Below are 21,619 nucleotides of genomic sequence, written 5' to 3'. Positions count from 1 at the left end.
AGTCTATTTTTACCGTTTCCACCAGATGGCGCCATTGTAATTGAAATAGTGGATTTTTTACTTTTTGGCACCTATTCACATTCAGTCTATTTTTACCGTTTCCACCAGATGGCGCCATTGTAATTGAAATAGTGGATTTTTTACTTTTTGCAGCCTTTCTTTCCCACCATTTACCTACAGGTTGATTTTTAGTTTATTTTCCTATGTATTTGGGGGTGTTTTCTTATTGACTTAGCCCCTCTTTTACAAAAGTGCCAGAGTAGTTTTTAGCGCGGGGAGCCGCACTGAATTGCCCGCGCTGCTCCCCGCGCTAATAGAAGTCTTTTCTTTGGGGCTTCGGTGCATTTTCTGTGGCAGCTTTGTAGAAGGAGCACTAAGGCTGGCATGCTGTCATTGACACATCCGGGCTCGCCCCCTCGTCTCTATGGTCCGCTGGAAGACGCTCTAGCCCCTCCGCGTCTCCATGGTGACGCGCAGGGGCGGCTCCCGGGATGCTTTGCGCGTAAACAGCGATGGCGGACGAGGAAGGAGGAAGAGAGCGAGGAGGCGGGGGCGACCCGCTGCAGCTCCTGCCCGGTAAGAGGTGGGGGGCCTGCGGGGGCGGGGGCGGGGGACGCGGCTGCTGCTGCTGCTGCTGACGCTTGTGTGGCTTTCGCCGGCAGGGAGCGACGACGAGCAGCCCAGCGCCATGGAGGTGGAAGAGGGCGAGGAAGAGGCCAAGAGCGCGCGCATCAACTTCGACCCCAGCCTGCCCACGTGCCACGCGGTAGGTGCCCGGGGGGAGAGACTTGGCCCACCCTTCAGGCCCACCCTTGGCCTTTTGCCTTGAAATCGTGCACCTCCCCCCCCCCCCCCCCCGATGTCTTCTTTGTTTCCAGCCCACTGAATGCCAGACTTTGTGGCTCATTTTCCTTTTCTTCTCAATTGCTTCCAAGCTCAATGCATTGGAACTGTCCAAGATTCGAGAATGACACGGTCACAGAATTTGTCACCATTTCAGGGAAGGATCTCAGTATGAATAGGCACAAGCTCAAGTGTTACATGACATGTTTCCCGTAGTTATCTGTGGGGACGGTGACAAATTCTGGCATTTCCTTAACTTCTGAACTGCTGCGTTCCAATCCATGCTTTTTTCTTGGCTGTAGTATCTGGGCTCGGACATGGAGGAGTTCCACGGCAGGACACTGCATGATGATGACAGCTGCCAGCTTTTCCCAGTGTTGCCACACGTCATGATGATGCTGATCCCGGGACAGACTCTTCCCCTGCAACTCTTCCGTCCCCAAGAAGTTAGCATGGTGCGGAATTTAATTCAGAAGGACAGAACCTTTGCTGTTCTGGCATACAGGTAAAAAAAAAAAAGACTGTCCACTGCATGTAGTATTGTAGTGAACTGGATTGGCCACTGTCGGAGACAAGGTGCTGGGTTTTCTGAAGCACATCTGTTTTCTGATCTCTAATACAGGTTAGAAATAATTTACACTCGTATGGAAAGTGCTCAATTTATGAAGATTTTCTGTATACAAGCTGGATTTTATACATGGAAAGTCTTTTATCAAATTCTGCTGTCATTTTTACATACTCTCTCACGCTAGGGTGGTACTGAATATTCATATATGATTCGATTCAGCCCCAAATACATTATTTGAATCCACCAAATAGTATTTTAAATTCAGACATGAATAATCCAGGGCTTTATTGTTCTAAATCCTACTGAAATAAACACTTGCTCTCGGATTTCACGTTGCTTCTTTTCTTATGTTAAAGCTCAATGCCCGTTATTTGTTTTCAATTGAATAGTAAGGTACGCTATGCAATACAGCTCTAAAACATCCTCCACATTCAGGTGTAGATATTCTCAGAGTAATAGTTTGGGTGGAGCTTTAGTAGAAGTGTATATTTTATAAAAATATGCAGGTTAAGGCATGCACACATTTTCACCAACTTTGTAGCATTTGTGTGTTATCGGAACTCGTTCTGGTTGCTCCAAGGAGACACTTTAGAAGAAGTCGGGGTGAACCAAGTAACTTTCAGCAGCCAGACATGAACAATTCAGTTTATTTTCAAAGCACCCAAAATGCAGAGACCTATGCTTGATCTACTTAACAGAACTAAAAACTACCAATTTTTTTTTTTTTTAGCATCCTTGTGTGGCTTTCCATTGCTGAAATTTAACTTTTCTTTATAGTTCTACAGAGCATTTTGACCCCTCAAGCAGGCCATTTTCCGCAGGAATACGGCCCCTTTTCGGGTCTTTGCATTTTGGTTACTTTGGAAATAAACTTTTAATTGTTCATGCCTGGCCGCTGGAACTTATTTGGTCTTCAGCTTTCTAGTATTAAGGAAGAGCTCTATAATCTTGAGCAGGAATTGGATGCCATCAAAGCAGCTTCCATCACTCTGCAGAGTCATATCAAATTAAGTTTCAAGTTTATTAGGATTTTATATACCGCCTATCAAGGTTATCTAAGCGGTTTTTACAATCAGGTACTCAAAGAATAATGTAATCAAGGAATAAATGGATCACATTAGGGTCAGGTAGACTGCAATATGTGATCCAGAAACATCCACCCTCACAGTTACACCTACAGAATTCTTTTGCTCCATTGGAGCATTGCAGTGCTCAAGAAAGAACTGGAACCAGTGAAGGTAATTCATGAAGAAAAGCTCCCACAAAGGAAAAGTAAGAAAGCTCAATCCAGAAAATTAATGTGGGGGATTCCATCATCAGAGATCACCTTGGAACACAAGTCAAGGAGACTAAAATAGTGAAGTGTCTCCCAGGATCCTCAGCTTCCAGGAGTACCAAACAAATACTGTCTATAATTAGGGAAGAAACTAAAAATGCTAAAGCTGATGTTATCCATTTGGGAACAAATGACCTGGCCAACAACTCCCCACAGAAAGCTTTTTGGGAGCTAGGGGAAGATTACTAGCTTTTTCAGAAGTGCTGCCTACATATGGAACAGGAGAGGAAAGAGTTAAAAACACAGAGGACTTCGTTAGGTGATTCAAAGCCTGGTGGGAGGCTTTAGGTACATAGGAGGATGGTAATGATGGGCTACATCTTACTATAGCAAGAAAAAGACTTAGCTTTTATTGATTTTGCTCAGTTTTCAGTTTTTGCTTCTCCTTATGATAATATACATTGAAAGTTGTTTTTTTTTTTCTGATTTCAAAGTTTTGCTATTTTTAGGAATTGGAATATTTGTTTTAATTTACAGTTCTTCTAAAAGGGGATAATTCTACTTTCCACTGCTTTGTCATTTGAAGTACTGAACGTCTGAGGCTGCACAGTGCCCTTATAGGACAGACCCCTCAAGTCTTTAGTCTGTGTCTCCATCTGCTGGCCGATGGGTGCAACTCACAGATCCTGGACTGGTCTGGTGGGACTAAAGGGAAGAAAATAAATAGTTCAGAATAATTTCTTTGTATGTTTCTGTTAATGGTGTTTCTGGTACTGTTTGGTTGGATTGGAATTGGCAGTAAATTCTTTCCCATTTCCCCTTTTCAGCAATGTACAGGAGAGAGAAGCACATTTTGGCACAACAGCAGAGATATATGCATACAGAGAAGAGCAAGAGTTTGGAATTGAAACTGTGAAAGTGAAAGCAATAGGAAGGCAGAGATTCAAGGTGCTTGATATAAGGACACAAGCAGATGGGTGAGAAACACGTCACTGCATTACGCCCAAATGTTCACTGTATACGTGCACACATGAATATATTCTAAGCGTGTATATATGAATACTTGCATCTGTGTTTGTGTCCAGAGCCAGCAAAAGAAAGGCAGAATCCTCACTACATCCTATTTTTCCTGCTGCTTCTCCAGCAGCGATATCAAGAACCCAGCTGTGCTCTCCCCTCCCTTTCTCAGTGAAGCTCATTTTTGCATGCTGCCTCTTGCGCAGAGCTAAGCTGAATCCAGCTATGTCCTTGCTTCCTTCGTTTCTCAGTGATGCTCCTCCCTCCACAGAGTTGAGTGCATCCAGCCTTGGCTCCCCTCTCCTTTTCTGTACTGCACCTTGTCACACCCTCTCCCTCCTCTGCTACCACAGAGCTAAGATGTGTTCAGCTTTGCTCCCTCCTCTCCCTTGGTGTAGTGCACCTTCTCAGACCCCCCTCCCTCCTCTACTTTCACTGAGCAGCATCCAGCCTTGCCCCCTCCTTTCTGTGGTGCACCTTCTCGCACTCCTTCCCTCCTTTTTCATCTAGCTCTGTCCAGTTTTACCCCCTCCTCTCCTGGCATGACTGGCACGTTTTAGGGTTCTGAAGTGGCATGCAAGGATGCATCAGTATGGGAAATGGTAAGGCCATATGTCGGAGAGGAGGGGAGTTGGAGGGTATATGGGGGGCAAAGAATGATGAGCATGACAAGAAGCGGGTAAGGAAGGAGGGTTAGTTGTGTTGTGAGAAGAGGAGCATAAAGAATGTTGACAGGGAATGTAGGTGCTCTGGAAACACCATTGCAGCGAGCAGGAGAATAGGAGGGAATGCTGAGGAAGATGGGAGTAGAGAAAAAGGGGTGTAAGGGTGAATGTGCTGTAAATTGCATTCCCAGCTGATTTATTTATCTGTAAGATATTGACCTCTGTGCTTCAGGATCCAGCAAGCTAAAGTGCAGATTCTTCCAGAGCGAATTCTCCCTTCCACCATGTCTGCAGTGCAGCTGGACTCCCTCAGCAGGTGCCACGTTTACCATTCCACGAGACCAACACAGCGACGAGATCAGTACTTGCAACGATGGTGGCACAAATACCAGAAGGTGGGAGAAGGAGAAAAAGGTTCAGCAGAGTAGTCAGCACTGTAGAGAGCCAGGAGCAAATGAGAAAATGCAGAATACCAGTTTCTGCTTTTCTGAAAGGACCTAGGTGGGAAGGGGTAAGAAGAGACATTGTGCCTGGTCATTTCCTGGTGGGAGCTTGTTTTGGGGGGGGGGGTGATGTCAACATGTTCAATTGCATACAGTGGGACAGGGTTTGACAAATCCTGGCTGCCTGAGAATCGATTCCTGGCACCCAGGATTTCACGTCCCCTGAGCATCAGCTTTCTGGCAATTGACCAAATAATATGCATTTTTACTGGAAAAGAAATTAATTAAAAACTCTGGGTCTGTTGCCAATAAAAAAAAATTGTTTTAACATTTTCAAGTAAATACAAGCGTAAATGAAAAACGAAGACCCTGAATTGGGCTAGGAAGGAACGGCATGGAGCTTAACCAGTCTGCCAAGCCTTCCCCTCCTAGACCAAAGGCGAGATTTCATACTATCTTTTCCATCTGCATCTTGTCAGTCATTTATGACCTTGGTCCCATGGTAACCAAATTCAATTCTTCCTCTCTTTTATCCCAAAGGTCATATACTAAGGAGTGGATAGCCACCCCCTTCTCGCATCTCACTTACCGTAGTGGGATAGCACAACTCATGTTTCTAAACCCGCAATTAAACAGAAAGAATGTCTTCACAGAGGGACACAAGAATGAGAACTTGTTAAACTCTATTTCACTCACTAAAATACTAATTGCTAAGTTGCAAGCCCATAATTCTACATTCTTGTTTTGGCGGGCGGTACTCGCTTAATAGCCACTTACTCAATCTTCCATTAAAGCTGGCATTGCTTTATAAAATCTTTTCCATAATACATTTCCCTAGTGAAGAAGCCACAAACCCTCGTATACTTGTAAGACCGGCATAAGCTGGACAGAAGAGGAATGGTGTTTTGGAAGAAAAGCACAAATCTTAAGACAGAAAGGAAAATAGATGCAAACTAAGAGAAAAACAAATCCAAGCACTAAAAAAAAAGACCATTTGAACATGAAAAATTTGGCATCCAGGTTATCTACTTCCTTATAATGTTCCCAAGACTTCACTGCCCATTCAAGGGAAGTGATATGGTCTTCTTGATCAGAGAAAGAGTCAGGAATATAAGTGCAGCATTACTTACCAATAATTGCACAAGTGCCTTCCCCTCCCGCAAGCAAATAACAGCCATAAGATTTTGGAGGGCAACGGTGCGGATCTGTTGTAACTCTAATGACATAGATTTACTAACAGCAATGGTGTCCTTTGCTAAGGTTTCAACCATGGTAGATCGTCTCTGTTCAAGCTGTACCAATCGAGCCACCCCGTACTGCAGTAACAATCATACCAAAACGCTTTCCCTCGGTAACAAGAGGAGTTGCACGCTTATGGTGGCCAGGAGGTAAAACAGAAAGCATTCTCGCAGGAAGAACCAAAACCCCAAACCATCAGCATAAGAAGGTAACAAATAATTGACACTGCTAATAAGCCAATGGAGCTGCTGCTTGCTAGTGAAATAAGAAAAAACAGTAATATTACCCAAAGAGAGAGAGAGATTTGAAGCATGTGGTGAGACAAAATGAAGACTTGAACTCCTACCAGCAAACCAAGTAAGTCCCAATAGTCCGGTTAGAGGAATGACAAAGGGAACCCAGAGAGGACCGAACTAAGACGAATTAGGATCAAATGAAGGACAGGAATGAAATCAAAGAAGTAGAGCTCAAATGAAAGGGAGAATAAAAAGGAAGCCCAGCAGAATGAAGAGAAAGCCGGGCACAAACGCAGCAACTCGCCACCCGGTATTTCAGCTGTTCATACAAATTTCCATGGCCCAACAAAGGTTAGGAAAGATCCCATCCCGAAAACACCCAAAGTAAATAACATCACTAAAACCAGAAAGATCCCAATTATAACTAGACAAGGGTATGCTTGAACCAGAAAACTAAGTTACCTAGCAAAGAATTAACTATATTTTGGGGTAAAATATTAAATGCAATCAAATATTTACACTCCTTACAACGCCTCTTCCTTCAGAGGCAATCTGCATAAACTTCATAATTCCATCTGTGCTCGGCAAAGGATTTTCATCTTCCCAAATTGATGGCAGCTTTTCCATTCTTCTTCCCTATTTTACTAGGGAATTAACCCTTTTTCTTCCCCGGTTCAACCTTCTCTCCACTTGGTGATTAATTACAAAGAAGATGAACCTGTATAAAGGTGCAATAAGGGCCCTTTGTTGTAGAGTTCTGGGGTCCAAGAAAACTGCAGTACTGTGGGCTTTTCCTCCCAAAAATATTACGTTGGATTCGGTCACCAAAAATGACCAGAGTGCTGAAAATATATTGTACCAGTTATTAATAATTTTGATAATTCACTCACAATCTGCACCTTGTGGCTCGGCTTTTAGTTTGAGCTTTATGGTTCGGGGTACTAGATCCAAGATGGAAGAGAAATAGTCTCTATATCCTGGGAATATACTGAATAAATGCTGTTTTGCCATAAATGACTGCACTTGGAGCTAAACAAGTGGAATAATAAATATAGACAGTCGTAGTAAAATCACGAATCACATAAAACAAGGTGGTACAAATTTAAAGTGACTTACCCAGCTGGAAAAGTGTTTAGAATGTAAAGTAAATTTATAGTGATTAAACGTGGAATCTAATTTGTATTTCTACAAATGTTCCTCATAATTGCTGCAAAATTTCTCACACTGTCATTCCAAAATGAGAAACCTGTTACCCTCCAAGAAACACCACCAAAATCTAGCCAACATACTTTCAAAGCTTGTATTTATTTACACAGGTCTCTGGATCCAAGCAGCATCCCACCTCAGCATATTTAAATGAGGGGGAAAAAGCTCTTTTACATTAAGGAAAGAGATGTTAGTTGTTCTTGAGTGTTACAGTGAATGTCTGATTAGCATCAGATAGGAGAGGAGATATTGGATGCTGCGGATGGACCATTTAGCCTTTATCTGCCATCATGTTTAAAAATGAAAACAAACCCAATGATCTTGTCTTTCATTTCAGAGGAAGTTTCGTTGTGCAAGTTTGACCTCCTGGCCCTCTTGGCTTTACTCCTTATATGACGAGGTAGATGTAACACTTGTTGGGGGAGGGAGTAGTTACTTTTGCTGATGGAGGGGCTGAGGAAGAAAGCCTGCTCTTTGACCATAGGAGAGGACAGCTCTGTGGTTTCTGCTTTGTGCATATGGGAGGGAAGGGAGTTCTTGCTTTTCTAACCATGTGTGGGGAGGAGTACAGAAGTTTGCAATGGGGAGGAACTTTGATATTCATATCTGTTTATAAAAAAACAAAAAAAAGCACCATTTAGAAACTGAAAGTAGAATTTTCTCTGTTCAAAGGAAACGTTGATGGAGAGAGTGAAAAGACAGCTGCACGAGTGGGATGAGAACCTGAAGGATGAGCATCTGCCTGCAAATCCCATAGGTAGCTTTGGCTCAGTTCTCTGCCTGTCAAAACTTTAGGGAGTGGTAGCCCCGGTTTCTGTCTGTAAATCCCATAGGTACCTAGGAACCTAAGAATAGCCTTACTGGGTCAGACCAATGGTCCATCTAGCCCAGTAGCCAGTCCTCACGGTGGCCAATTCAGGTCAAAACCCAAAGAGTGGCAACATTCCATGCTACCGATCCCTGTGGCACTCCACTGTTTACCCTCCTCCATTGAGAAAAGTGACCATTTAACCCTGCCCTCTGTTTTCTAGCCATTAACCAATTCCTAGTCCACAACGGAACTTTGCCACCTATCCTATGACTCCAATTTTATCAGTAACCTCTCATGAGGAACTTTGTCAAAAGCTTTCTGAAAATCTAAATGCACTATATCAACCAGCTCCCCTTTATCCACATGTTTATTCACACTTTCAAAGAAGTCAAGCAAACTGGTGAGGCAAGATCTCCCTCAGATGAACCCATGCTCACTCTGTCTTATTGTCTACCTGTTCCTCAATTTTATTTTTTATAATTGTTTCCACTATTTTGCCTAGCTCTGAAGTCAGGCTTACCGGCCTGTAATTTCCTGGATCTCCCCTGGAATCCTTTTTGTGGACGAATGCAAAGTGATGCACACTGAGAAGAATAACCCAAATCAGAGTTACCAGATGCTAGGGTCCACTTTGGGGGTTAGTGTCCCAGAAAAAGATATGGGTGTGTCACTGTAGACCAGGGGTGTCCAATGTCGGTCCTCGAGGGCCGCAATCCAGTCGGGTTTTCAGGATTTCCCCAATGAATATGCATTGAAAGCAGTGCATGCAAATAGATCTCATGCATATTCATTGGGGAAATCCTGAAAACCCGACTGGATTGCGGCCCTTGAGGACCGACATTGGACACCCCTGCTGTAGACAATACAATGAAATCTTCTGTCCAATGCGTGGCGGCAGCCAAAAAAACAAACAAGATCTAGGAATTATTAAAAAAGGGATGGTCAAGAAGACTCCAAATGCTATAATCCCTTTGTATTGCTCTATAGTGTGACCTCACCTTGAGTATTGTGTCCAGTTCAGGTAGCCTTATCTCAAGATATAGCAGACTAGAAAAAGGTGCAAAGAAGAGAGACCAAAATGATAAAGGGGGAGATATAGAACTCCTCTTGTATGAGGAAAGACTAAAAAGGTGAGGATTCTTCAATTTGGGGGTGTAGAACGGGTAGAAGTGGATCCAAAGACTAGGGGACACTCGAAGTTATAGGGAAATACTTGAAAACCCATACAAAGCAATATTTTTTTCACTCAAAGAATAGTTAAGCTCTGGAACGCTTTGCCAGAGGTTGTGGTAAGAGCAGATAGTGTAGCTGGTTTTAAGAAAGGTTTGGACAAGTTCCTGGAAGGAAAGTCCATAGTCTGTTATTGAGACAGACATGGGGAAAGCCATTACTTGTCCTGGATCGGTAGAAATGGAATGTTGCTACTATTTGGGATTTTGCCAGGTACGACTGACCTGGATTGGGCTAGATGGACTGTGGTCTGGCCCAGTATGGCTGTTCTTATGTAATTTATAGAAATGATATGTAGTATTAGTAGAGATAGTGCCCATGGAAGGAGGTGATTGGGGAAGGAAGAACAAAGTGATTAGAAAGAGAAATCACCAGAAAAGAAAGGTAAGAATAATGATTTGAATGTGGAAATCGCCCTTGAAGCTTTCTCGTGACCTAAGGCATTCAGCCTGGGTAAGGTCCAAGGTGGGGAGACCTCGGCATCTTGTAATGCTGTCTTGGACAGTTCGTGTTCTCCTAGATCCAGTTGAGGAAGTCTGTTTGAAGAATTGTGAGTGCCAGCAGTGTCAGGCTGGATAATTGGATTTCCCATCTCTTGATTATATGCTACTGAAACTGCTTCCCCCTTCCCCCCCCCCCCCCCGAGCTGTCTGAACCATTGACAGATTGAAGGAAAGGAAGGGGACCTAGAAACTTCTGGGTATGCCCCTGCTAGCTATGGTCCTCTAACAGCTGCCCCATTGCTCTATTGGTAACCAGTTAATTGCCAGCATCAGGAGTAGGCCTCATCCATCTAGCCAAACGATGCCCAAAGCCATTCTCTATCTGCTGGAGATAGAAAAATACTGAACTTTTGCAGCTGCACAGTGTCCTTTTTTTAGGACAGAGTTCCCAGTTCTGTATTCTTGATCTTCACTTGCTGGCTAGTTGACGCAACATCCACAGGTTCTGGACTGGTCTGGTGAAAATACTAAGGAGTAATTGGAAAGAAAATTTGTATGCCAGCAGCATAATTAAAGTGTAACAAGGCCGTGGACTGAAATACAGTCCCCAAACAGCGTATAAACTGGATCCATGGGGAATCCCTCAACTAGAGTTCGAAGTCTTGGAAATATCCCCATTTCTGACCTCCTGGTAAGACCTGGACTTAAAAAAAAAACCCAGAAAGCCATGACTGGACAGCACCTGTAATTCCACTAAAAAGTAATTTCATCAACCAAATATGTAGCCATAATCCAGAGATGCCTCCTATAAAATTAACCCATGCTTGAAAGGAACACCGAATGACAAGAATGTACATACTTTTATGCAGTGTGGGTGTAGGTGGGTGCAAAATTAGATTTTGGCCACTGCAGGGAAGGGGGGGGGGTAGGATTTTTTTTGTTTTGGTCAAAATCTTTATTATAGCAAAAGAAGATCCAGAATCTATTCACATTAACATCAAATTAAGAAGACCAATCCTTTTTTTTCTTTACTTCTCCCCACCCATAAGTGGTAAGCAGGCCCACACGTCCTGTGGAAAGGTCAAACTCTGACAGTTCCCACAAGATCAAATGTAGCCTCGTGGTCTGCAATGTTATACCACAGTACACTGGCACCTGCGTTGTATAGATTCATTTTACCCATCATTTTTGCTCTCTCACCTAGGGTGACCTATTATAAAATTGCTTTCCATATGGACAGCCTCCTAGTGATGGAGAAGCAGAGCAGTGTGTAGAATTATATGAAATCTGTTGACACTTATGCATTTTCCAAACTTATCCATTTAGACAGTCCGAGAGAATGCAGATGCTTAGCGGTTGGAAAGAATTCCCCAAGCTGTGCTTTGCATGCTTTCTCCACTTGTGTATCCTGGAAAAACTCAGAACTTCTGGTTAATGCTGGTGTTACCTTCAACTTTTTCTCTTTCTTTTATAGATTGCAAGCCGCTTAGACACGCATTAGAAGGGCGGGATAGTAAATCTCGTAATAAACTGAAAACTTGCTCTTTCTCCTGATTCTTTCAGATTTTTCCTACCGAGTAGCTGCTTGTCTTCCTATTGATGATGCGTTGCGTATTCAGCTGCTGACAATTGGAAGCGCCATTCAGCGCTTACGTTGTGAGCTGGATATTATGAACAAAGTAAGTGTTTTCTCAGCGATGAGAGATGGGGAGAAGGAATGAAGAAGGTTCTGGAGGGAAAGGTGACAAAAATAAGGAGTGGTTATGGGTTCAAAGCCCATGCTGCTCCTGGTGATCCGGGGCAAGTCACGTAATCCTGAGTACCTGATTGTAAACCGCTCGGATAACCTTGATAGAGAAATGATGCCGAGGAAAGCTAGACAGAGACTAAATGTTTTTAAGCATTTTGTTTTAGTTTTGCTGCAAATGTTTAATCTGTGGCGGTTTAGAATTCCTTTTTTCCCTCTCTACAGTGGTATAAATGTTGCCTCTGCATATGCTGTAGAAAAGCCACTCTTGGCACAGCAGCTCTGGTCCTTAGAGGCTTTTTATGACATACAGGCAGAGAACACACTGGTCAGTCTGTAGAGCAGAGTCTCTCAAACTTTCTCCAGCCAGGGCACACTAAAGGTAGTGGCCATGGCTTGAGGCACCCAGAAGGGTGCGGACACCAGCAGGGAAGAGGGCCAGAGAGAAGGAGAGGCACTGGCACCAGCTGATTGCCTACAGCCTAAGTCTAACAAATATCAACTGAGTACCCCAACCACGGACCTCCCTAGGCCCACCCAAGCTCTGCTCCAGATCCCATCCCCTTTACTAATTTTTCCATTCATTTTTCATACACAGCAGATATAAATTCTCAAAACTGACACATTTCAATCACTATTGAAAATAAAATCATTTTACCTACTGGTGATCCTCTGCAGGCTGCTGTAATTAGCTTTAAAGGTGAGAGTGGGAGGCCAGGGGGGAAGCCGGAGGACGCTAGAGAGAAGGGGGAAACATGCAGGCCTTTGGCGAATCGGGCAGCGCTGGCGCTGTACCGCGTAGGGAAGTCAGCTGGCAGGCGCCTCTCTTCCTCCTCAGTGTGCCGCGGCACACAGTTTGAGATACACTGCTCTAGAGGCTTCGGATACTTTCTTGCCAAACTAATACGTAAAGATGGAAATTTTGAAGTGATCTATGCAGAAGGAAGTAGTTTATCAGCAATAATCAGCTGAGAATGCATTCACTGTTCTATCAAGCATTGGTTTAGGAGGAAAAGCAAGTATGTGTGTTCAAATTTTGTTCCAGAATTATCCTACCCACAGACAGAATATGTGCAGGTGATGTGTGTGTGTGTGTGTGTGTGTTTTGTATCTTCAAGTAAGATTTAAAGCAAAAGTAAGCATATACATTATTGGTGCAAAACCTGTTATTCTGTATCATTCCTCCAGACCGGCACAGAACAAATGGGTTTACACTCCTCTGCCAGCTGGTGGAGACTGAGAACACATTGACTTTTGGCAGTCCCATTTACAATCGTTCTGTTCTCAGTCTCCAGCAGGTGGATTTTGTAAGCCTTTACAGTCTTTCCTCTGGTTAGTTAGGGCCTGATTAGTGGCCTTTTTTATTGTCCCTTTTTCTGTCCCGACAGAGCTTGGGGGGAACCCTTTCGGAGGTGTCGCACTTCAGCGGCTGACTTTTCCCCCCACCTCTCCAATTTTTTTTAATTTGAGGTGCCTTCGCTGTACGCCTTGGCCAAAGGCAAAGACTACAGCTTTGAGAGCCGGTGGGATCTGCTCCTTTTGATAAAGTTTTTTTTTCTTTACCCCCCCAAAAAAGCAGGCTAGAGGCAGTGCCAGTCTGAATAGAAGCCTTTAATTGCTTTTTATTGCTAACTGGCACTTTGTTTTTTCCAAATTGAAAAAGTGCTGATTGTGCTCCTGCCAAGTGCTCCAGGCATTCAAAGGGGAATCCTCATTGGCTTCGGGTATCGGCGAGTGAGATTCTCCTTCACATGTGCACCACTTGTTGGTGGTGGGGATGCCCATGCTTTTCCTACCACCCACACAGGGATTTGAGGTTTCCCTTACCGCTACAGTTGTTTTTGCAGGCTGTTGTGCTTTAGCAGCTGAGCCTATTCAGGCCATTTTGCCGCTACAAACATCGGGGGAGGTTTTTTTTTTTTTTGGGGGGGATTCCTTTGGTTTGGTGGGAAGTTCTTGACCCCTGCTATTTTAAGGCAGAAACAATGTGTGCCATTTTGCCTCTGATTTTGTCTTAGCCATGTACAAGACTTACTAGCAGGTAACTGGCGATACTGCTTCGTCCACGGGGGTCTCCAGTTCTTCTGGGGGTTGCTCTCTTTGGCACCTGTCCCCCCCACCTCCCCCCTCTGTCCAAGCATCCGCATGTTTCGTGGGATGAGGATTTTTTTCCTCGCTGATGTGGTATGTCCCACATCAGTGAGGACCCGGACCTCTTGGGTGACCCTCCAAGACCTTCTCAGAGGGGAGGATATGGCGGACGGTTGGGCTTCAGATCCGCCAATTGGCAAGGATGCTTCTGTCGTGTACATTGTTCACCGGGAAGAGCTGCAGGAGCTTATTCTGACTAGTCCAAACGACAAAATTAAAGAGATCGTACTGAGATTGAATGGGCAGGATTATCTGATAAATTCCACTATTAAAATACTTGGGGTTATTTTGGATCGCTATCTAACCTTTGAGCACATTGACTCATTGGTTAAAAAATGTTTCTTTGTATTATGTCATCCGATCAGTCATCCAGCCATGGACCTCAAGGCTATGAGTGTCAACGCCAAGGTTCTTCAGGGATCTCCAGGCAGAGGGGTTGGATGCTCTGGTGCAGGCTTGGCTAACAGATGGCCTGCTGTATGTCTTTCCTCCATGGCCCCTGGTGTGCAGAGTTCTTCACATTGCATGACACGCAGGCCGAGTGATCCTGGTGGCTCCAGATTGGCCCAGGCATCCTTGGTGCGTGGATTTGATTCACCTTCTCATGGCAAATCTGCTTCCTCTGCCCCTCTCAAACGATCTTCTCTCTCAGGGTCCCATTCCCTTGTTTGATCCAGATCCATTTTGTCTTAACGGCTTGGCTCTTGAAAGGGTTCGCCTAAGCAAGCAAGGATATTCAGATAAGGTGATCTCTTCTCTACTCTTTTGAGTTCTCACCGGTTTTCTACATCCAGGACTTTTTGTGTGCATTTGATGCCTTTTTGAGAACTGGTGTTCCGATCGGGCAGATGTCCCTGCCGCACATCTTAGAGTGTTTGCAGGTCCTTGCCTGGTCCCCCTGAGCGTTCAGGTGGTGGCCTTGCCCTCTTTTAAAGGTCTTTTGCAAAGTTGACTGTTGTCATTTCTTCCTGATGTGATCCGTTTCTTAAGGGCAGCAAAGTTGATTCGACTTCTCAGTCTGGTGCTTGCAGTGTTGATTTGTCCACCCTTTGAGTCTCTTGGCTCCTGCACTCTGATAGACCTTGCTTTGAAGACAGTTTTTCTGGTAGCCATTTCCTCAGCTTGCTTCGTGTTGGAGTTGCAAGCTTTTTCCTGTTCTGCTCCCTTCTAGGAGTTCTTGAAGGGGAGTGCGGTGCTGAGGCCAGTTCCTTCTTTTCTTCCTAAGGTTGTTTCTCCTTTTCATGTGAATCGGACTGTTGCCCTTCTGGTTTTGGGTAGCCGGGAGGGTAGTTTGGATGTCCACAGAGTCCTCTGTACTTATGTGAACAGGACTCAGGAGTTCAGGCGATCCGATTGTCTTTGTGGACAGTCGTAAGGGGAAGATGCCTCTAAGGCTTTGATCGCCCGCTGGATCAAGGAGACTATCGCTTTGGCATACTTTTTTCAGAAGAAACTGGTTCCGGAATTTCCCAAAGCTGATTTCACTTGGGGGCTGGCAGCTTCCTGGGCTGAATCTTCTCTTGTGTCCCCAGTGAATTTCTGTAAGGTTGCGGTTTAGTCTTCTTTGCATTCTTTTGTGCATCAGGCGTGTGCGGCCCTTTGGGAGGTCCCACCCATGATAGGTACTGTTTTGGTATGTCCCATCCATGTGTGACAGCCTGGAGGAACGACAAAGAAGGAGAAATTAGGTTCTTACCTGCTAATTTTCTTTCTTTTAGTCCCTCCAGACCGGCACAGGACTTGCTCTGTTGTGCTTTTTCCTTGGCTTGTTCTTGATTTCATTTGGGGGGTATAATAAGAGCAACGGCATCTGGTTCACCTGGTTTAGCTGGCTTTTAGTTCTAGTCGGTATCCAACAGTGTCTCGGTGTTCAATCAGCACAACTAATGATGTCTTCTTCATATGAGAGTGGAGTTGTGTAGTTCACAGTTCTTAGTGCCTGCTTGGCTATTCATTAGATTGATTGATTGTCGATGGGATTGTGCATGACCCACTTCTACTACTACTGTGAAATTGAAATGGATAAGAACCTCTTCAATGTAGACAACAAAACCATAAAATACAGGTTCTGCACACAATTGAATTAATTTTGAACAAGAGGAAAAGACCTCAGAAGCCTGCACCATCAAGAATATTTAATTCTATAGTGGTTACTCAGCAGGACAGGTTCTCTATCATTGGTCTCACACCCCTCTCCTAACCGCCGGTCATTTTGATGTGTTAGTTCAGACTGAATGCACTATCAAAAAGTCCCCCGACGAAGCCAATAAATTGGCGAAACGGGTCCCGTCGGGCTCTTATCCTTAATTCAGATAAGTGCATTACATTTTTGTTTATATCACCGGTTAAAAAAGTGAGAAGTGTTGAATACACGATTAAAAAGTTTTTTTTGCTAACCGGTTAGGAGAGGGATGTGAGACCAATGATAGAGAACCTGTCCTGCTGAGTAACCACTATAGAATTAAATATTCTTGATGGGGATCCAAGATGGCCGCATGAGCAGTCGCATGAGTTTCATGCTCCCGTCTATTCCTTGATATAATTTGTCCACTTAAACCTTTACCTGTTTCACGATGCCGAAGAGGAGGGGACGTAGCGCTGCTGGAGCCTCGCAGCGCTCCAGAACAGCCGTCTTCGGGAACATCGAGGACTTGATGAGGAGAATGCAGGGCACGCCGATAGCTTCGGGGAGTTCCCCGCAGGAGACACACGGCGGAGGCGCGTCAGTGGCGTTCACCATGGGGCTGGAGACATCGTTGAGCCCCGAAGTGAGAGCACCACCCCCACGCCCTCAGTCGACCAGTTCCCCGCGAGAGGAGGAACTTCCTGAGGTTGGAGTTCACTTCCTCTCGGAGGCTAAGGAGGAGAACACGGGGACTGTGCCACGGGACTCCCTGCTGGAGCAGAGGAGTCTTAACGAGGAGACTGTGGAAGAAGCAGTGGGGGATAAGAAAATCCAACAGAAAATACAACAGATTGCAGGAGGAGACATGTTGCCAGAGGGTGAGCTAATTAACTTAAAATTACAACCATTGCAAATTTTGAAGCCCCGAGAGGTTACATTAGACTCTCTGTGGGACCTGGTAGCCAATTTGGCAAAATCTATTAATCCACAATTACAAGAAGTAGAAAAGAAATTAGAAAATCATGGAACTGAGATTAAAAATTTAAAGACTGGACTTGAGGACTCAAAAATTTCAATACAAAATATTCATCAAGAACTTAAAGTATCACAACAAATTACTGAGGTATTAATTAAAGATAATACTAATTTAAGAAGGAAGATGGAAGCAATGGAAAACTTTTCTCGTAACAATAATCTCAGATTGATAAACTTCCCTAGGGTCTCTGTGATAGCCCCAAGGGAAATGTTGAAACGTTATATGACGGAAATATTGGAACTCTCTGATGAATCATTACCACCATTTACGCAGGTTTATTATCTTCCAAGTAAGCCTCAAGACCAACAACAACAGCAATTACAACAGAAGTCGGGACCTGATTTAATGAATATATCCAAAATATTGGAAATGTCTGATAGAGAATTAGTGACCCCTGCAACCTTATTATTGACAGTAGCTCTCGCACCAGATAAAAACTGGTTGCTGAGACTTTTCTTTAAAAATAAGCAAAAAGAGTTTTTAGGTTGTAAAATTCAGATGTTCCCAGATTTGGCCAAGGAGACGCAGAGAAGGAGAAAAGAATTTCTGTTAAGGAAACCTGGTGTTTTATCTCTGGGGGCGACTTTTTACTTGCGACACCCATGTAAATGTGTTGTTAATTACCATTCTCATAAATATGTTTTCTTTGAGCCATCTCAACTGACAACTTTTCTCACAACTGCATCTTTGGAGAAAGAAAGTGCTTAGTTTAAGAAAGGGTGCCTCAATCTCATTCGACTAGCTATTACTTTGTTTTAATAATTTTCTTGTCGCCTATTTTCCTTCTTGGATCTTTTTGAGGACTTGAGTAGAAATTTATGCTTATATGTTCTTTGATATATGTTTTAATTTGTATTAATTTCTTGCTAAATTTCCTTTCTGTACAAGTTATAATATGCTTGAATATATTGAAAATTTCAATAAATATTAAATTATAAATATTCTTGATGGTGCTGGCTTCTGAGGTCTTTTCCTCTTGTTCAAAATTAATTCAATTGTGTGCAGAACCTGTATTTTATTGTTTTGTTGTCCACTTCTACTACTGCCAAAAGTCAATGTGTTCTCGGCAGAGGAGTGTAAACCCATCTGTCTCTGCCAGTCTGGAGGGACTAAAAGAGAGAAAATTGAGCAGGTAAGAACCTAATTCCTGCTTTATAAAACAGCCATCTTTTTGGACTTCCTAATGCTGATAATCTGAACATCACCCAAGAGATGAGGTAGAGACAGTTCCTAGGTTCAGGTTGCATGGCAGGACCCCATAGATTTTGTATGATGCTGCATTAGCTAGTGTTCTCCGAGGAGAAAATGTCGTATTTGATGCTTTTTGTCTTTCTTGGAAGTGCACTTCACTCTGTTGTAAGCAGTGTCAAGACACAGAAATTACAACCAAAAATGAAATCTTCAGGTGAGCTTTTCTTTAAGTTTTACATATTAGTGGTTACAAACTGCCTAATTATTTTGCCATGAGGTGGTATAGCGAAGAAGTGGATCTCATCAATGGAAGCCATGGGCAGTCTTTGTCATTGCTCTAGCAGCTTATTAGAAGCCAATTAATAATGCTGGGGGCGGGGGGTATTGGTGATTTATTGGGCTGAAAGGTAGGCTTTGCTCTCAGGCCATCAATAGGTGACTTCTTGTCTTTTCCATCCCTCTCATTTCTTAAAAGTCCTTAAAGAAAATCTAAATCAATTTGCAGTTTTTGAACTTTATTAAAATGTCAAGATTGTATCCGAATTAACTAATTGTCAGAGGTGACGGCAAGCACTGGGGGGGAGGGGAACGCTAATAGTATGCATAGCACTATTTTAAAAGGTTTCGTGCTTTCCTAAATTGAGCAGATTGCAAATGTTGGTGTGATTTTTGACTGATAAACCACAAAAATGAATAGGTGAACAAATAAATACCCTGCAGGAAAAACATCAAATGCTTCAGTTAATCTCAGGACGATACAATAGTTTTTTGGGTTTTTTTTTTAAATTCTTTATTCATTTTTAATCTTACATCAAGTGTACAAATAATAAAACATTTGATATTAAATACATCACTTAAATTTCTTTCTAATATAACAATCAAATATATAAATTTATTCCCTTCCCACCCCCCCTTTCTTTTAACATTTAATCAAAAATATACAATATAAATACCATAGAATAGTTTAAATGAAATGTTCTCATAAAAGCTGGAATGACTACAGCACCTTTCACAGTTTTTTGCGTCTCCATGTTAAATTTCTAATACTTGCACACCAATTTTATAAATGTAAATTGCAAGATTTATCAATTTCAATGATACATTAAAGTTTCCAAGAAGTATTAAAAAAAATGTGGTAAGCTGCTTCAGGAAATCCCAAACAAATAAATTGAGAATCTCGTGCCTGTAATTCAGGCGTTTAAAAAACACAAGCCCAATTTATATCAAACTTGTAAGAAATCCTGTTCTTAACAACAGAGGAACGCTCTATTTCTCCCCTTTTGGAATGGGATTATTCATCTTGAAGGCACTCGGACCTATCTCTTACAATTCCATACTCCTGGCCTGCTCTACATTCAGCAGTTGATCATCGTTTAGTCCTACCTGGCTCTGAAACCTGCCCAATTCAAATTAATCCAACACGTGCCTTCTGTTGCCCACAGCTATCGTTTAATCATTTCAAGATTTCCCTAAAAGGCTGGTTATTTCTTCAACCAAGCGTTTGACACTGACTAGGCTTCTTATGGTTCTTTTTTTCTGCTTGGGTTCCCTCATCTCTCTCCCTCCCCTTCTTTGATTTTAGAATTGTGAACCTCTTTGATCTGAAAATTAGCCAAAGCAGTATAGCAAATTTCAACAAACTCTAAACTTCATTTAAACTATTGTATCGTCCTATAAGATAAATTGAAGTTTTGACCCTTCTAGACTGGAACGTGGTGTGAATGCAGGTGCTGACATAGTGCTCCCTGTCTCCTTTGCAGTCTCTCACTGTGTGGTCCTATGGCAGCCTATGTGAATCCACATGGCTACGTCCATGAAACACTCACCGTGTACAAAGCTTGCAACTTGAACCTAATTGGCCGTCCATCCACAGAGCACAGCTGGTTCCCTGGGTAATGCTTTTGAATATTCTGTTAGAATTTTCCAGCTACAAAGATGTCTTTCTTGGGCTGAACCCTCTGCAGCCAGAGAGATGTCTGTGCACCATTCCTGATTTAGTTAAGTGACGGTGACCAAACTTACACAAATCCAAAGTTAATAAACTGCCTAATGATTTTTCCAATCATTGGAATGGTGTTGCATCCACAGTAACTGAAATTTGTTTCATAAATTATGGAACGTTGCAGCTCTTTTTGAGGAGATTGGCGAGATGAAGGAAGGACTCGAGGCATCAAATAGGTGCTTTATTTTGGCAATATTTCAACTTAACCCCCTGGGATAAAATGTTCTGGCTGATAGGAGTCAAATGCATGTTAAAAGTAATCTCTGGATGGAGCAGACTCTGGGTGGGAGACCGGACGGTCAAATGCATGAGATTTCCTATTCTTAGAGAGCGTCTGCTCACTCTCCCTTCTCTTCTCAGGTATGCTTGGACAATAGCAGGCTGCAGGCTCTGTGCAAATCACATGGGCTGGAAGTTCACAGCCACTAAGAAAGACATGTCTCCTCAGAAGTTCTGGGGTTTAACACGCTCGGCCCTGCTGCCCCGGATTCCAGAAACAGAGGATCATCCTGGACAGCATCAGTCTCTTCTCCTCTGCTTGTAAGCAAAAATGTGTGTGCTACAACTGTCGGCTAACCAACCAACAACTATCCTGGGACCTTGCAACTCCTGCAGGGTTTTATAATGTAGTTGTGTCACTATTGAACAAAAGCAGATCTGCTTAAAAATGGGGGAACCCCCCCCCCAATCCATGCTACTGAATGGACTGTAAGTATGTTTACCCTGTTGAGCTAGAGACAGCAGCCGTCCTTTGCTATGAGATTTATGTCATCTGCTTTGGAAAAGGCAGGGTTCTGAACATTTTGAGGAGGAGCCTTTGTTCAGGTAGAGCTAATGTTTTGGAGTGGATCTACCCCTGCTTGGGTTAAAGAACCAGTTTCTGGGGAGCACTTAAGAGACGACAGAACCTCCTTTTCCTTCAGATTTCCCATTTCGGAGCAGAGCCTGGAGTTACTCTCGACTCATGGACATTGCACCAAGTTTTGTAGAGCGAGTAACTGAATCTATTCCCTTAAAACTTGCCAGGGATGTCTGTGGATGTTTCCACCAGCTTTGTGGAAGACATGTGTATATAGTTAAAACTGCACGCTGGGGAGGGGGGGGGGGAGAGCCTCCTTCAGTAATGTGTGTTAATGTGCTTTAATGAAAGCCCTATTCTTCCCCGAGGCCTCTACTAATCGTGCAGATGGAGAGTGGCATGTGTGCTTTTTGGGCGAGACACCATTTTCTGGATCTCTTCTCTACAATGCTGGTTTTAAGAGGAAAAGCTGGAGAATTACTGTGCCAGAAAGGACATTTCTGACTGTGTTATGAGTATTCCTCTGAATAAACTGCAATGTGTCTTTACGTGTTAATTCTCCCTCCTTTTAATCTTAAGGAATCAGTTTTG

General features: G+C 43.3%; 1 protein-coding gene across 3 annotated transcripts; it reads left to right on the top strand.

The window, feature by feature from the left end:
* Nucleotides 1-369: 369 nt before the first annotated feature.
* Nucleotides 370-21,576, top strand: CRBN (cereblon). 3 transcript variants are annotated; one of them, XM_033926083.1, is made up of 11 exons: nucleotides 422-576; nucleotides 663-766; nucleotides 1,146-1,348; nucleotides 3,515-3,664; nucleotides 4,602-4,764; nucleotides 7,831-7,893; nucleotides 8,166-8,250; nucleotides 11,541-11,656; nucleotides 18,377-18,441; nucleotides 19,988-20,119; nucleotides 20,590-20,773. In XM_033926083.1, the coding sequence occupies exons 1-11, from the start codon at nucleotides 513-515 to the stop codon at nucleotides 20,771-20,773; spliced, it is 1,329 nt and encodes a 442-aa protein (XP_033781974.1). In that variant the 5' UTR covers nucleotides 422-512. The 3 variants fall into 3 exon arrangements, with proteins under 3 accessions (XP_033781973.1, XP_033781976.1, XP_033781974.1); XM_033926082.1 differs by lacking the exon at nucleotides 663-766 and having other exon boundaries at nucleotides 370-576; nucleotides 20,590-21,576; XM_033926085.1 differs by lacking the exons at nucleotides 663-766; nucleotides 7,831-7,893 and having other exon boundaries at nucleotides 370-576; nucleotides 20,590-21,576.
* The last annotated feature ends 43 nt before the right edge of the window (nucleotides 21,577-21,619 follow it).

The sequence above is a fragment of the Geotrypetes seraphini genome, chromosome 17, assembly GCF_902459505.1.
Source record: "Geotrypetes seraphini chromosome 17, aGeoSer1.1, whole genome shotgun sequence".
NCBI classification, from domain to species: domain Eukaryota; kingdom Metazoa; phylum Chordata; class Amphibia; order Gymnophiona; family Dermophiidae; genus Geotrypetes; species Geotrypetes seraphini.
This window is presented reverse-complemented; position numbering and strand designations above follow the sequence as displayed.

Excerpts from the sequence above, each read along its gene's own strand:
- CRBN (XM_033926082.1), top strand. The coding sequence starts at position 385 with ATGCTGTCATTGACACATCCGGGCTCGCCCCCTCGTCTCTATGGTCCG. Across the intron at positions 3,665-4,601 it reads ATAAGGACACAAGCAGATGG|GATCCAGCAAGCTAAAGTGC; the intron begins GTGAGAAACACG and ends TCTGTGCTTCAG. Across the intron at positions 4,765-7,830 it reads GGTGGCACAAATACCAGAAG|AGGAAGTTTCGTTGTGCAAG; the intron begins GTGGGAGAAGGA and ends CTTTCATTTCAG.